We start from the raw sequence: 14,680 nt of genomic DNA, 5'->3' as shown, positions 1-14,680 counted from the left end.
GGTGCTTTCCATCTGTTTTGCAACCATCCCAGGCTGGATAGGTTCATTGTTGGTTCTCGCAGACGAAAAGGTAATTTTGGAGACTTTGGTAGATTTTATAGGCCTTTAATGCTGAATTAGGGGAAAGACCAACTCAGTATTTGTCTCCTCTTCCTGTAGTCCCATCTCAGAGTGATGCAGCCCCGATATCCCCTCACCACAGGTGTCCCCATTTACAAGTAGGCATGCCCGGCGTGCTCTGGGCCCAGGTGTCCATAATTACAGGGGGGGTTGCATGACCACAGGTGCTGGCCATAGATGCTAACAGTGGAGGGATGTAAAAAAAAGCCTTTATTTACCCTACACTACCCCAGGGCTCATCCCCTTCCACTATATTAGCAGTTGAGAGGGTCACAATTTGGTCATCTCCTCCTTCTTCTACTCCTCCTCTTCCTTTTCTTCTTTGCCTATACAAGGGCCTGCCTATAGGGAAAATGGAGTTAAATCAGGGTTTTTCCCACCCTCCCACCGCTAGTCTCTATGGTTGGTCTTGCATTCCTCCTAGGTTGCTTACACCTCCGGGTGCCCAGGGCCAAGCAGTGTGGGCACAGGTCATGCACCTATGATTATGGAACCTGGGCCTAGAGAGCACAGGGTATGTGTTTGTGTAACTACAGACACCTGGGCCAGGAGCAGGGCTATACGGCAGTGGCATCACTCTGAGGCTAGTGGGCTCAGTTGCTGTCTCCCCAGAGACTGGTCTATTCCCTGATTCAGCATTAAAGGCCTGTAAAATGATACCAAGAGCTCCAAAGTCCTCTTTTCATCTGCGAGAATCAACAATGAACCTACCCAGCCTGGGCTGGCTGCACAACACAGCCCTAGAAGGAAATGAGCACAGCTGGAGAAGACCAGGAAGCATGATGGCTCCTGGCATGCGAAGGCAGCTGCCGTGAGCAAATAGAGTGGGTCCCCCCTCCCATGAACAGTGATTCCATCATTGGAATCAGTGGCAGACCTGGTGGTTCATCTCCTCGTGCCAGTAACCTTGTCTAGTTGCCCTAGGACCTTAGTGCCTGGGCTTAGCTGTGTTATGTTGTATTCTGTTGTGGGTCATGGCCGCGGTGTTCCACATTCACCAAGGGAAACTTGTGGGTAGACTATATGACAAAAAACCCTGAGGGGGTGAATTGTAGGGTAAATGAAGATGGTCAGGCTTTTGTGCCATTGGCCTCTGTGGCTATCACCTGCAGCCCTGAATGCTTGGGAGCGTGGGCTCAGGGTACGCATGCCTCATGGTGGACACCTGGAGTATGGGGTGGACATGTGTAAGTGGGCACACCTGAGCCGAGAGACAGGCTATAAGGTCAGCATCACTCAAAGATGGCAGGACGGCTATGGCAGGTCTTGACTACAGAGAGGCAAGACCACGAGACAATGGCAGAGAGTATGAAGAGTTGCAGAGGAGCCCAAGTTGCTGTCTCCCTGTTGGCTTGTTTCCTCAGTGTACTTTTGTAGCTCCAGGAAGGCACAGAGCAGGATCTCTAAGATCTGAGCAGACAGGGTAAAGGAGGGTCCTGGAGCCCCTGGTGGCTTTTTCAGGGTTTTATTGGGTTTACCAGGTACACGGAGGCAAGGGTGCCCCGGCGAGTCCTCACTCTTTCTGGGCTCTCTGGCGTTCTCTCAGGGGCTCGGCTTCTCTGCTGGTTCTGTTCTCTTTCTCGCTTGTTCTCCTCTCTCGCTTCTCTTTCGCTCTGCTGGCGTCCCCGCGACACTGCCCTTATAAGCCATCTCAGCCCAGGTGTACCTACCTACGTCTGCCCACACCCTACTCCAGGTGCCCACCATCAGGCATGCATTCAGGACCACAGGGATCCATTATCAGTCTTAATAGCGGGAGGGCAGAAAAACTTGACCATCATTTACCCTACAACTATTAAAAAACCTGCTGGGATGATGCCAAGGGCTCCAAGTTCCTCTTTTAAGCTGCCTGAATCGATGGGGAACCTATCCAGCCTGGGATGGTTGCAGAACAGTGATTTATAAACAAAATCAGCAAAAGGCCAAGTTCAGGCCTAGTTTACACAAGTATATTTTGTGCATGCAAACCATGCAGCAAGGTTACATAGTACTGTTTTCTGCACATGTGGACTACATACAACTCAAGGCTGCATGTTATTTACAATGCCACCAGTGCTGGAAGGTCACAGAGGAAAACACTGAGAAACACAGAAAACTTTGCCCACAGAGAAGTGCACAAACCGTAAGTAGACAGTCTGCTGGGTTTTCACCAGGTGAATCCTCTGGATGACTAATACCCAGATAGAACATGGCCTTTGTGCCACATCTTGGGCAGAATTTCAAGAGTCCCCTTCCCCAGGTGATTCTAATAAGCAGCAAGAATTCCAGAACTAGCACACAGAATGGGCTTTCCAACCTTTGCAGCATCTTGGAATCACCTGGAATCTTTAAAAACTACACTGATGCCTGGTTCTGATCACTCTCCTCAGACTTTCTGGTTTAATAGTAACAGGTGAGGCCCACACATCCAGGTGATTCTAATGTGCAACCAAGTTTGGAAGGGCAGGGGTGAGGAAATAAGTAAACTGTGGCATGCCAGTGGTGGAGTATTCTGTGGAAACCCCCATGTACACCGTAGAGTAAAAAGAGAGTGAGAAACAGGCTGACACTATAGAACAAAAAGATTGATGCATATTTGAAATACATGTATGAAAGAGAAAGGCAGTCCAGGCATCTGGGAACTTGCACGGGTCGTGGGATGCTTAGAACTGGCCTGGTCCCCTTAGCTCCTGTGAACACAAAAAATTCATAGAACACCAACCTCAGCTAAGGCTGCTAGCTTAGAAACAAGATGGGTCAAGATGAAGGCACTGCACAGTCTTAACCTGAACACAGACAAAACATACACATTGTTCAGACTATAAAATGACCAAATGTCACCACCAAGTTGACTCTTGCGTAATGGCCGCTTCTCCTTCAGCCATAGCTTTAGCCCCATCGTATGCTCCATTCTAGACTAGAATTAGGACAATATCCAATGATGGAATCACCCGAGTTTTCTGACAGCATCCAACCCCAAGCTAAGCTCCTCTTCCTTGAACCCTCCTCCAAATTCCAAAACATAAGCCCTAATCCTATGGTATTTGTTTCTTACTGAGATGCCCCACTGGTTTCCAGGATGTCCAATGACAGTGTTCAATGAATCCATGAACCCAACTTCGTTTGCCTACAGGGGTGTCCTGGTAGTCTTTGGCTGACAAGTGTACAGGGATTACAAATAAATGTAATTGTATTTGTAGGGTAAGGTAAAAGGTATCAGGCTTTTCTGCCCTCCCGCCATCAGGATAGATGAGGGAGCCCTGTGATCCTGGGTGCATGCCTGATGGCGGGCACCTGAAGTGGGTACACCTGCGCTAAAAGACTGATAATATAAGGGTGGTGCAGCAGAGTGCGGTGTGGTGGTAGTGCGGTGTTAAGGGTGGAGGAGTGGAGTGTATGAAGGAGTGTTGGAGCGACTACAAACCACGGCGAAGAGCATGTGGCTGCTAAAACCGTTCATAAACCTGCTCGGAATGGGTTGGTTGCCGTACAGTATTGAAGTGCGATTATCACATTAGAACAAGCCTGTAATAGTGTAGGTCTAATCTAATGACTATCGGAATTTAAACGTAGTGATAAACGTAAACTATATCTGGAGATTATTGGTCTGTGTCTATTTAAAATAATCTGAGGCCCACCCTGGTGGCACAAGGGGTTAAGTCTCAGCACTATGACTCTATCAGCAGTCACTGCAGCATGAGTTTGATCCTTGGCCAGGGAGCTGACCTACATGGCGCAGCAGACCTCTCCTGTCTTACCTGCGCCTCCCCTCAGCAGTGTATTTCAGTCAATCCACCTATTCTGCTCCCCACTCTGTCTCTGGTGTATTCACACACACACTCCCCACACCTCTGGTCTACACCCCAGCTCTTGTATCCATAAATAAATTTTTTAAAAAATAGAATAATCTGAAAATATTAATTTCTGTTGGTGAGAAATCAGTATCACCAATATTGTAGCTGATTGCCTATATTCACAATTGAAGGAGCTACTAAATTTTATTTATGGGCTGGTTATAATAATAGTATAAATATTAATCTACCCAGTTTCTTGGACCTGCAGAATCCTAGCCAAGCCGGGTTAAAGACTGGTGCTGGTGCTCTTGCATCTGTGGCCAGCAGGGGTCACCCTGTGGCTGACCTGAGAGGAAGAGCAGGTGTGACTCCCAATGGGGAACCTCTAAGGCGGCCCTAAGGGAGTTGATTCAACAGGGTCTTCACCCAGGTATGACTGGTAGCAGCTGTCATACATCCTGGCAGCTGCCAGAAACAATGGGGTTCTTGGGGCCAGGTGCCCCTTCCCCACCCTGTGCAGTTTCCACCCAGACCAGGCCCTTGACTGACCAGGTCAGGCCCTTGACTGACCAGGTCAATCAGGAAGCAGCACCTTCCTGCACCTCCTCCCCTGAAGGTGTTAGCAAGCATTAGAGGGACCTAATGCCTTGGGCTCAGAATGTGGAGCTCTGAGGTTACCTCCATCATGACCTGGGCCCCTCTGTTCCTCCTCTCTCGTTGCCCAGGTGACCAGATGGGGGTCTCAGAAACAATGCAGTAGAGCACCAGGGCTCTTCTGCCCTCTTCCTGGGTTCAGGGTGGGATCAGCATTTTGGGGTGTCTGGTTCCTGGTACTGGAAGCTGTGGGACAGCTTCTTAATAAAACCAGAACTTGGCATAGTACTCAATGTAGAGAAAGCACCCACACTTAGAATTCGGGGATGTCACTTTGGGAGAAGCCAGGATGGACTAATGACCTTTATCACCTCAGGGGGTAAGCAGTAGACAGCCAACTCCAGGTTAGGATGGTCCTTGACCATTGATGGGGACTAGAGAGAGAGGTTGGAAGGCAGAGAGACAGATTGCCCGAGAAACCCCTTCTCTCTGAACCAAGAGAGAGGAACTGGGACCTGGGGCAGCCCAGCCCCACTGTGGGGACTGGGGAACTCATTCCACCATGGCCAGGCCCTTCTCCTCATCATGCTCTTCCCTCACTTCCCAGGGGCAGGCCTCAGAGATGCGGGGAAGCCCCCTACTATGACCAAAGAGCTGCCCCTAAGGTGTGCTCCACCAGGGTCATAGCATAAGGGAGTTTAAAGGATCAGGCAGGGAGCTGGGTGAGGTTAGACAGTTGTGGTGACATTTTTGGACTGGTTACCAAGTCCATTAGTCTGTCTCTGCCTGGTGGGCAAGTCTTCATGCAGAAGGTTGCAGTGTGATGAGCTCTTGGGTTTTTTGGTTTGTTTTTTTTGTAGTCACCAAATAGCTGAGTTGGGCTGTTTAATTTTCACCTAGAATTCTCAACATGGCAGCTGGGAGACAAACTAAAGTCTGTTGAACTCAAAACAGGTTCCACAATAGACATGAGGTAAGCATGCCTTCAGATGTGAAATGAGGTAGAATGGGGAAGTTTGAGACCCTAATGTGAAGGAGGAGATGAAAGAACAGGTCACTGCAGGGTTGACTAGACAGGGTGGGGGGGCAGGACTTGTTGAGATCAGAGCCACATGCAGAAGAATGAGGTGCTATCCTGTACCTCCCAGCCCAGCCAGCCCATCCATCATTGACACAAACCATATCCATGATCCTGAGGGGGCGCAGAAGAACCACCCAGGCAACACACAGCATTGGAGAACTAATCATTATTGTTTTGAGCCACTAAGTTTTAGCTAACTTGTGATTCAGCAATGGGTCACTGAGTATGTAGTCTATAAAGTGTCCATAAGCTAGGCAGGAGCATTGGATGGGTTCTGGCAACCCTGAGGTTCTTGCTCCCCCTGTGGACATAATGAGGCATGTTGCAGAATTCAACAAACTTTTGTTGGTCTTGAATTGCATAAAAAGAATTGTCAATAAAAGGCAGCCAGAATCCACAACCTTCAGAACTTGTTGTCCCCTATAGAAGGATGGAGTGCACCACATTCTTTGACTCCATCAAGCTGCCATGCCTTGCAGACAGTCCAGGAGTACAGATGCTGAGGCGTTGAGAATAAGGCTGAGGGCACAGAGGTGGGGGCAGCTGCACAGGGCAGGGAGAGTTCATGACCTCCATCTAAGGCCAGATGCCCCCGGGGACAGAGGCCATCTCCAGCAGGGTTTGGAAAGCCTTAGGCATTTCCTAGCAAAAGTGTAGAACACTGGGAGCTAGTCTTTCCAGGTGGGTAGTGCGAGGGGCCTGGGACAGAGTACAAATCTGTGAAATATAGTTGGGACCAGGTGTCTGTTGTTGAGAGGTAGGTCTGGGCTTACTCCCTGCCAAGTAAAACTACACATACTTGCCTGCAAGTACAAGTAGAATCACCTGTCTTCTCTGAGACTCAAGGATCAAGGGCTGTGAGTGTCATTAGTGGAGCTGACTTGTGGAGATTCAGTAGGGCCATTGCTCACAGTGGGACTCCCTCCTGTGCTCATTTCCAAAGACTGAGCACTCTGGGAGGGATCTGGAGGGTGCCCTTTCCTCTTTCACAAACACCTGCAGAATACTTGGATGCCTTACTGGATGGGGAACTGACTAGATTAGTGAGTGGATGCACAAAGCTTCCTTCCTGTAGGGTAAGGAAAAATGTCAGGCTTTCTGCCCTCCCGCCATCAGGATAGATGATGGATCCTTGAGGTCCTGAATGCATGCCTGATGGCGGGCACCTGGAGTAGGGTGTGGTCATAGGTAGATGGGATTCACCTGGGCTAAGACTGTGCTTTTTAAGGGCGGCGTCACGGGGACGCCAGTAGAAGCCGAGAAGAGCAGAAGCCGAAAGAGAAGCTGAGAGAGGAGCAGAGAAGGCCAGAAAGCCCAGATAGAGTGAAGACTTGCTGGGGGCTGGGAGGCCTGCCAGCCTCCCGGCCCCCCAGCACCCCTGCCTGCTGTGTACCGGGTAAATCCCAATAAAAGCCTGCAAAAACCACTGAGGACTCTGACTCCTCCTTTACGCGGTCTGCATGGCGTCAGAAAATCTGCCCTATGTCCATTCCTGCCCTTTACACTGCCATAGTCTCTCAAGTCAGCAGGATTGTACTGCCTGCCAAAGTGCTAAAACTGGAAAAAGCTTTAGTCAGCTAAGCTGCATGAGTGAGACCTGCACAGAAGCAGGAGCCCCTGCCCCAGAGGAGCAGCAGACCAAAGCAAGAGCAGAACTGGGAGACTCCACCCTCTCACCTCCCAGCTTAGTCTTTTAAAGTCAACTCCAAGGCTCCACTCTGCCCCTGGTTTCCTGTGGCCTCCCTCAAGGGGGGGGGGGGGAGAGGGAAGGGAGATGGGAAGGGAGACGGAAAGGTTTGAGGGGAGGAACAGGGGCAGCATTGGGAGCAGTGCAGGACAAAGGAAAGACAACTCAAAGGCCAAGTAGAGGTTCTAGAGGGACTTGCACCTAAAAAAGTACAGCCCCGATCTCTGGACAGTCTCATATTTAGATCCAGGTTCAGAAAATATGGTTGTAGAGTGAATGAAGATTGCTCAGGCTTTGCACCATTGGCCTCTGTGGCTATCACCTGTGGCCTTAAATATAGGCGGTGCTTGGGAGCATGGGCTCGGGGTACGTATACCTGATGGTGGACACCTGGAGTATGGTGTGGGGTAGTGTAGGTGCCCATTTATGCATGCCCACACCTGAGCCAAGAGACTGAGCATATATGGGTGTGGCAGAGTGCAGTAGAGAGCAGTAAAGAGGCTGTGAGAGAACACCAGAGAGAGCCGAAAGAGTGAAGATTTGGCAGGAACTGCCAGTCTCCTGGCCTTCTGGTTCCCTTGCCTGCCCTGCACCTGGTTATCTCACTACAAATGGTGTAGAAAAATCATTAAAAGCCCAAAAAAGCTCCTGAGGGCTCCAGGACTCTCCTTTATCCATCTGCCCGGATCCATGGAGAATATGCCCCATGCCTTGCTGGCATAACAATGGGCAAATACACGGAGGAATGTACATGCTTGGGGGTGTGTCATCATCTGGTGCAAGCTAGGTTGGAGTGACCAGGGGCTATTGCTTGGAGGCCTCCATAGTTCCCGCTAATCAAAACATGCTATCTCTATACCATCTCTTACCAGTGAGAATGGCACATATTAAAAAAACTAGCAACAACAAATGTTGGCGAGGATGTGGAGAGAAAGGAATTCTCCTGCACTGTTGGTGGGAGTGCAAACTGGTCCAACCACTATGGAGAGCTGTGTGGAGATTTCTGGACCTACTAAACATAGAGCTCCCATATGATCCAGCAATTCCACTCCTAGGTATTTACCCAAAGGACAAAGAATCATTAATTCAAAAGGGCACCTGCACCCCTATGTTTATAGAAGCACTGTTTACAATAGCTAAGCTATGGAAACAACCCAAATGCCCAAAAATAGATGACTGGATCAAGAAGATGTGGAACATATACACCATGGAATATTACTCAGCATTCAAAAAAGATAAACACATGCAATTTGCAGCAACATGGATGGCGCTGGAAGGGATCATGCTCAGCGAAATAAGCCAGAAAGAAAAAGAAAAATACCGGATGGTCTCACTCATAGCAGGAATCTAGAAAACCTAAATATGGACCAGGAAAAAGAATATAAGAAAGAAAAAATCAAAATCAACAAACAACTATGAACAAGAGACACTCTGTGGGGAGGGGAAGGAGGGATTGGGGTCAAAATCGGGGTTGCAATTGTATGGGGAATATAAAAAAAAATTGAAAAAAAAATGAAAAAAAATACTATCTCTAATTCCTATTCTTACCTAACTTTGTGCTAATCTTTACAAGTAAGGTAGTCTAGCGGTCTTCCTAATCTGGCTGTAATATCTGCCTGCTGTTTTCAGCAGATACTGGTTTCCCAGTATGTTCCTCATACCAGGACTTTTGTCCTGGTGAGAGGTGCCCTGCCTGACTCTACATTTTAGCTTGACTAGCAGGAACCCTAGGCACCAAGACAATAGCCCCGTGTAGGGTAAAGAAATTGTCAGGCTTTTCTGCCCTCCTGCCATCAGGATAGATGATGGATCCTTGTCCTGAATGCATGCCTGATGGCGGGCACCTGGAATAGGGTGTGGGCATAGGTAGATGGGATTCACCTGGGCTAAGACTGTGCTTTTAAGGGCGGCATCATGGGGACGCCAGCAGCAGCCAAAAGAGAACCCGAGAGAGAAGCAGAGAAGCAGAGAAGCAGAAGCAGAGATCACCAGAGAGCCCAGAGTGAGGATTTGCTGGGGCTGGGAGGTCTGCCAGCCTCCTGGCCCCCCAGCACCCCTGCCTGCTGTGTACCAGGTAAATCCCAATAAAAGACCTGCAAAAGCCCCTGAGGACTCTGACTCCTCCTTTACCTGGTCTGCTGGATCATAGAAAACCTGCACAGTGTCCATTCCTGCCTTACACCCCGATAACAAAGAGGGCTGGGGAATACCTTGGTTTCCAACTGTCCCTATTCAAGAAGTCAGAGGTGGAACTGCGAGACTCGCAGCTCTCTTAAAATCCCCCAGTTGTCTTCAGTCAGGAAGGCACAGGGATGGAACGGTGAGACTCACAGCTCTCATCACTCTGGGGTGCTTCTCTGGACTTCCCTGTCCAGGGTTTTCACTGGGGTTCCATTACTTAGGCATGATTAATTGAAACCTTGGCTCCATGATTGAGCACAATCCCCAGTGGCCTACCTGCTTGATATCACTTGGTCGAAGCCCCACACCTCTAATCAAATGGTGGCTCTTCACAGTCAGGCCCTATCTGAGTCACTTCACTAGCATAAATGCAAGTGTGGCCCTGGGGACCACCATGAAAAACAAAGAAACTCCTGTCATTTAGAAATTCCAAGGATTTATAGGCTCCCTTCCAGGAACCAGAGACAAAGACCTGTCAGATTCTCTATCGAATACATGGTTGTTCCATGAAAATCATCTCCTCTGTGGAACTGGAGATGGGGCTATCCAGCTTAGAGAAGAGTCAGCCTTGGGCCTGGGACAGGGTGCAGAGCACAGTGGTAATGGCCCCAACATTGCCTGGGAGTCTGACTTCCAGATCCGAGACTTCCTGTCTGTGATCGTGGAGTGTGGGTGAGCATGAGGCAGTGGGCACACCTCCTTCTTCCCTCTCCTGCCCTGGGGGAGGATTTCTTTCACTTGAGCTAGGAGCAATTTGAGTTCCCACTGTCAGTATCACCCATACGGCCAGATACAAGAAAGCCAGGTTGCAGTCTACCAGCCCCATGGGAGACTGAGTCACAGCGGGGTGTTTTTCCACCTTCTGCCCTGAAAATTGTTGCACGTGTGGGTGCAACAATTTGTTGGATTAAAGATGTGTTCTCATCTCCGTAACTGATTCTACTCACACCTGGGGAGTAAAAACATCCCCCTAAAACAACTGTCTTTTCTTTTTTAACCTTCACCCACAGCCCTCTGAGAGTTGAGGGACCGTTTTCACTTCCCAGGTTTCCCTGCTCTTTGCTGAGGAAATTCTAGCATGTAATGAGAAGGGAAGGATGACAGTGTGATGGCTAATTTTATATGCAACTTGACTGGGTCAGAGGATGTCCCAATTAAACTTTAGTTCTTGAGGATGTTTCTGGATGAGATTGACCTGGTGTGCTAGGTAAAGCAGCTGACCCTTCCCAATGAGGGTGGGCCTCATCCAATCCATTGAGGACTGTTAGAACAAAAGGAGGGTAGAAGAGCAAGTTGCTCCCTTTTGCATCCTGTATGCCAGCTCAAGCTGAGACGTTGACCTCCTGCCCTTGGACTGAGGAATATACCACCTACTCCCCCTGCTCTCAGGCTTTCAGACTCGGAATTAACTGCACCACTAACTTTCCTGGGTCTCCATCTGAGCATCCTGCTATCTTCCAGCTGTATGATCTACATGGCTTTATGGGCCCAAGCAGAGAGTGAGTCCTGGGTCTCCTAAACATTATGGGGAATGTTTAAATCCAGGCATGGTGAGGAAGGAACAAACATCCTCTGTGGGGGCAGGGTCTGGCCAAGGATTGGGACAATGACCCTGGCACAGATTCTGTCTCCCACTCTCCCTGGAGACACCTGCAAGAAAAGTGGTCAGGAGGGCTGAACAGAACCTCTGCAGGACCCTGGGTGCAGGGGAGGGAAGGCTGCCACGCCTCTGCCTCCACCTGCCTTTGACCCCATGTGTGGGTTCCCCCCAAATACTGCCTGGTACTTCTTTCTGCACAAAACAGGTGTTTTCACCACCCTGAGGGCGTGTTCTTTCTTACCGGTTCAGCAGGCATGTAAATTTGGACAAGAAATTTATTTCTGTGGGGCCCAGCTTCCTTGGGGAGACATTGAGGTCACTCTCCCCTTGGGGACCCAAGTTGGCAGGCCTGCCTTTTGGGCACTGGTCTGACACTTCCAGCAGGTGCTTCCTCCCCCAAAGTTTCCAGGGGACCAAGGCAGGAGCCACAAGAGCACCACGGGGCCGTTCCTCTAACTAACTCTGCAAAGTGAAGAAAGTTTGGAATGGTGGCCCAGGAACCAGGCATGCAATGGCCCCACCCCTGGGAGGGTGGAGGAAAGTGCTGGCCCAACCCCAACAGGGTTCCTGGAGCAGCGGTAGTGTGAGGAGGTAGAATCTGCACGTCTGCACCATGTCCTGGATTCCTGTTCTTCTGGGGCTCCTCATCTGCTGCACAGGTGAGAATACCCCAAAACTGTCAGTTCCCAGCCCTTTCCCTTGCCCTGCCCCATGTGCACACCAGCTTCTGTGTCCCCAGGTTCTAGCCCTCAGCCAGTGCTGAATCAGCCACCATCCATGTCTTCATCCCTCGGAACCACAATCCACCTGCCCTGCACCTTGAGTAGCGACCACGACATCGGCATTTATAACATCTACTGGTACCAGCAGAGGCCTGGTCACCCTCCGAGATTTTTGCTGAGCTACTTTTCCCACTCTGACAAGATGCTAGGGCCCAAGATCCCTCCTCGCTTCTCTGGATCCAAAGACATGACCACGAACACGGGCTATCTGAGCATCTCTGACTTGCAGCCTGAAGATGAAGGGATGTACTACTGTGCCCTGGGGACCCAGAGAATGCAGAGGGAAAAGAGAGAAAAAAAGAAGCCTCCTGCTTCAGAGCCCCCGACAGCCCAGCATACTCTTAACTTGAACTAAAGACAAAAAAGGGGCACACATCCCCAGGAGAGGTGGGTGTGGGCAAGGAGGAGGGTGGGGTCTGTCTGCTCAGAGCTAAGGGGATAGCTGTCCAGCTTCTGTCCGGCAGTGGTGCCACGAGTCCCTTGGGAGGCTGGAATAAGGGATTAAATTTGCTTGTGTTTTGGGAAGTTGCTGAGTTTGGTCTGACTGGTGTGCTGAATTTGTACCAAGGATGGTACAAATGGTCAAAGAAAGGTCAGAATCGGTGGGACACAGTCTAGGGCAAAGGTCTCAGGAGACTAGACAGTCATGGTTGGCTTGGCTGGAGCTTCTATTCTTGTGGGTTAAGGGGCTGGGGAAGGGTTAATGGCTAAGGGGAAGGGGCTGACAATAGCACCTTTGGGGGATGCCCCTGCTGAGGACAGGATACTCTATTGTCACCTGAATAAGCACGAGAGTCACAGAGTAAGCAAGCTTAGAAAATGTCTTTATTGATCCTCCAGTGCAGAGAGGGGGTGCCAAGGGATAGGGCAGATTCTCCACCCCAGTACTTTGGACATTTTGGGTCAAATAGCTGTTCCTTGGGTAGGTGCTCTGTGTAATGTTGGGTGTTGGGCAGATCTCTGGTTTCTACCCACCAAATGCCATTACCAGCACTTCCCACCCTTAGTTATGACAACCGAAAATGCCTCCAGGCATCATCAAATGTCACCAGGCTGGCAAAACCACCCTGACTGACAATGCTGGTCTAGGTGAGAGAAATGCATTTAGTCTTGTGACCAGCTGGGGCTGACAAATATTTTCTGTAAAGGTCAGAGAGTAAATATTTTTTACTTTCGAGCCCTATGATCCTTGCCATAACTACTTAATTTTGTCCTGATATCATGAAAGCAGGTGTGGACAACATGATTATGTTCCTATTCAACTTTATTTACAGAAAAAGATAGCTGGCCAGTGTATGGCACCTGGACCAGTTTGCCAACCTCTGCTCCAGAGAAACCCCCTAGGCCCGGCCTCCGGGAGTTCCCATGCATTTCATTCTAAGTTGCATTTTGTGATGTGTGCTCAGTGTCCAAATCCACTCATTCATTATGGAATGCAAAATGGGGATGTTTTCATTCAACCATCCTCCTTCATTTATTACCTAGGAGACTTCCCCTCATCAATGATTTAGTCACCTTGAGGGTCTATGTGTAAAAGCAGCATAAATGTTTGATATTTTCCTCTTTATTTTCCAGCTACTAAGATAACAATTCAGTGAACCAGTATCATCCAATATTCATTTGTTTATATGCTTATAAATTCATGGATATAAGCATAGTTGAGGTTTTTAAATCCATTGCAATTATAAGTTTTCTATCTTTGATCTATACAAACCTATTCAAATTGGTTTTTTGTTCTGTTCAAAAACAGAACATTTAATTTTGTTATTATTTTTAAATTTGGGGCAAAGACACCTTCACTCCAGTTAATTCTCAAAAAGGTAATGGTTTATAGCACACTGAATGGAGCTTACACCTGGAGAAAGAGCACAGAATGAGAAAATCATTATTTTGCAACCTTCAATATATTGGCAGTTACTAAAGCAAGGGTCATCAATGAGTGCTAAAATCATTGGTGACTCAGCATTTTCATGGTGCCCAAGTGTCATCCCACAAACTCTAGTCACAAAAGGGACATTTCTGTAGGAGAATTCGACAGTAACATGTGCCCTAATGATGCCTTCAAGTCTCACTTCTCCCATAATGGAACAAGCCAAGAAAAGCCCCTCCTGGAGGCCATAATAGAAAGCACTCCATACCAAGGAGTTAAAGACCCTTCATCTCAAGAGAATCAGTCTTCCAGATTTCCACCCCAGTTTTCAGGAAATACAGGAAAACAATCATACAAACTCAGACTGTGGGACACTAGGGGAAAAAACCGGTTTGGATTCTTTTTTTTTTTTTTTTAATTTATACAAACACTGAGTACAGGCAGAAGCGCGGAAGGATGAGAGAATTCACCAGAGCCAGAACAGGGAGCAGAGTAGGCAGAAGGACCGAAGTACACTGCAGAGGGGAGCAGCGGGCGGCAGGAGAGGTCTGTGCGCCAAGTGGGACCCTCGCCGGTGGCTGGGGATTGAACTAGCGCTGCACAGGCTGCAGGCAGCTTCGCAGCCTAGCGCTCAACCGCTGAGCCACCAGGGGAGGCCCTGATTTGGATTCTTCAAGAAGTGAATGTCATGAAAGAAAAAGTACAAGATGAGAAAAGAGGAGACCAAAGAAACCTAACAAGTAATGGGGCTTCCCTGGTGGCACAGGGGTTAAAGTCTCAGTACTATCAAGCTATTGCCAGCCACCCCCAGCCAGGGAGAAACCCACATGGCACAGCAGACCTCTCCAGTCTCACCTGCTGCTCCTCCCAGCAGTGTACTTCAGTCAGTCTGCCTGTTCTGTTCCCCACTCTGTATCTGGTGAATGCTCTCACCTCCCCAGCCCCCATCCTCCGTACCTCTGGCCTACATCCCAGTTCTTGTATGCATAAAT

The 14,680-nt window shown here is 49.1% G+C and overlaps 1 protein-coding gene across 1 annotated transcript; it reads left to right on the top strand.

Annotated features, from left to right (window-relative positions):
• The first annotated feature begins 11,649 nt into the window (after positions 1–11,649).
• Positions 11,650–12,184, top strand: LOC119234523 (immunoglobulin iota chain-like). The gene is made up of 2 exons (XM_037497512.1): positions 11,650–11,695; positions 11,776–12,184. The coding sequence occupies exons 1-2, from the start codon at positions 11,650–11,652 to the stop codon at positions 12,171–12,173; spliced, it is 444 nt and encodes a 147-aa protein (XP_037353409.1). The 3' UTR covers positions 12,174–12,184.
• Positions 12,185–14,680: the final 2,496 nt, after the last annotated feature.

The sequence above is a fragment of the Talpa occidentalis genome, unplaced genomic scaffold (genome assembly GCF_014898055.3).
Source record: "Talpa occidentalis isolate TD23 unplaced genomic scaffold, MPIMG_talOcc4v2.1 talOcc4.8, whole genome shotgun sequence".
NCBI classification, from domain to species: Eukaryota; Metazoa; Chordata; class Mammalia; order Eulipotyphla; family Talpidae; genus Talpa; species Talpa occidentalis.
This window is presented reverse-complemented; position numbering and strand designations above follow the sequence as displayed.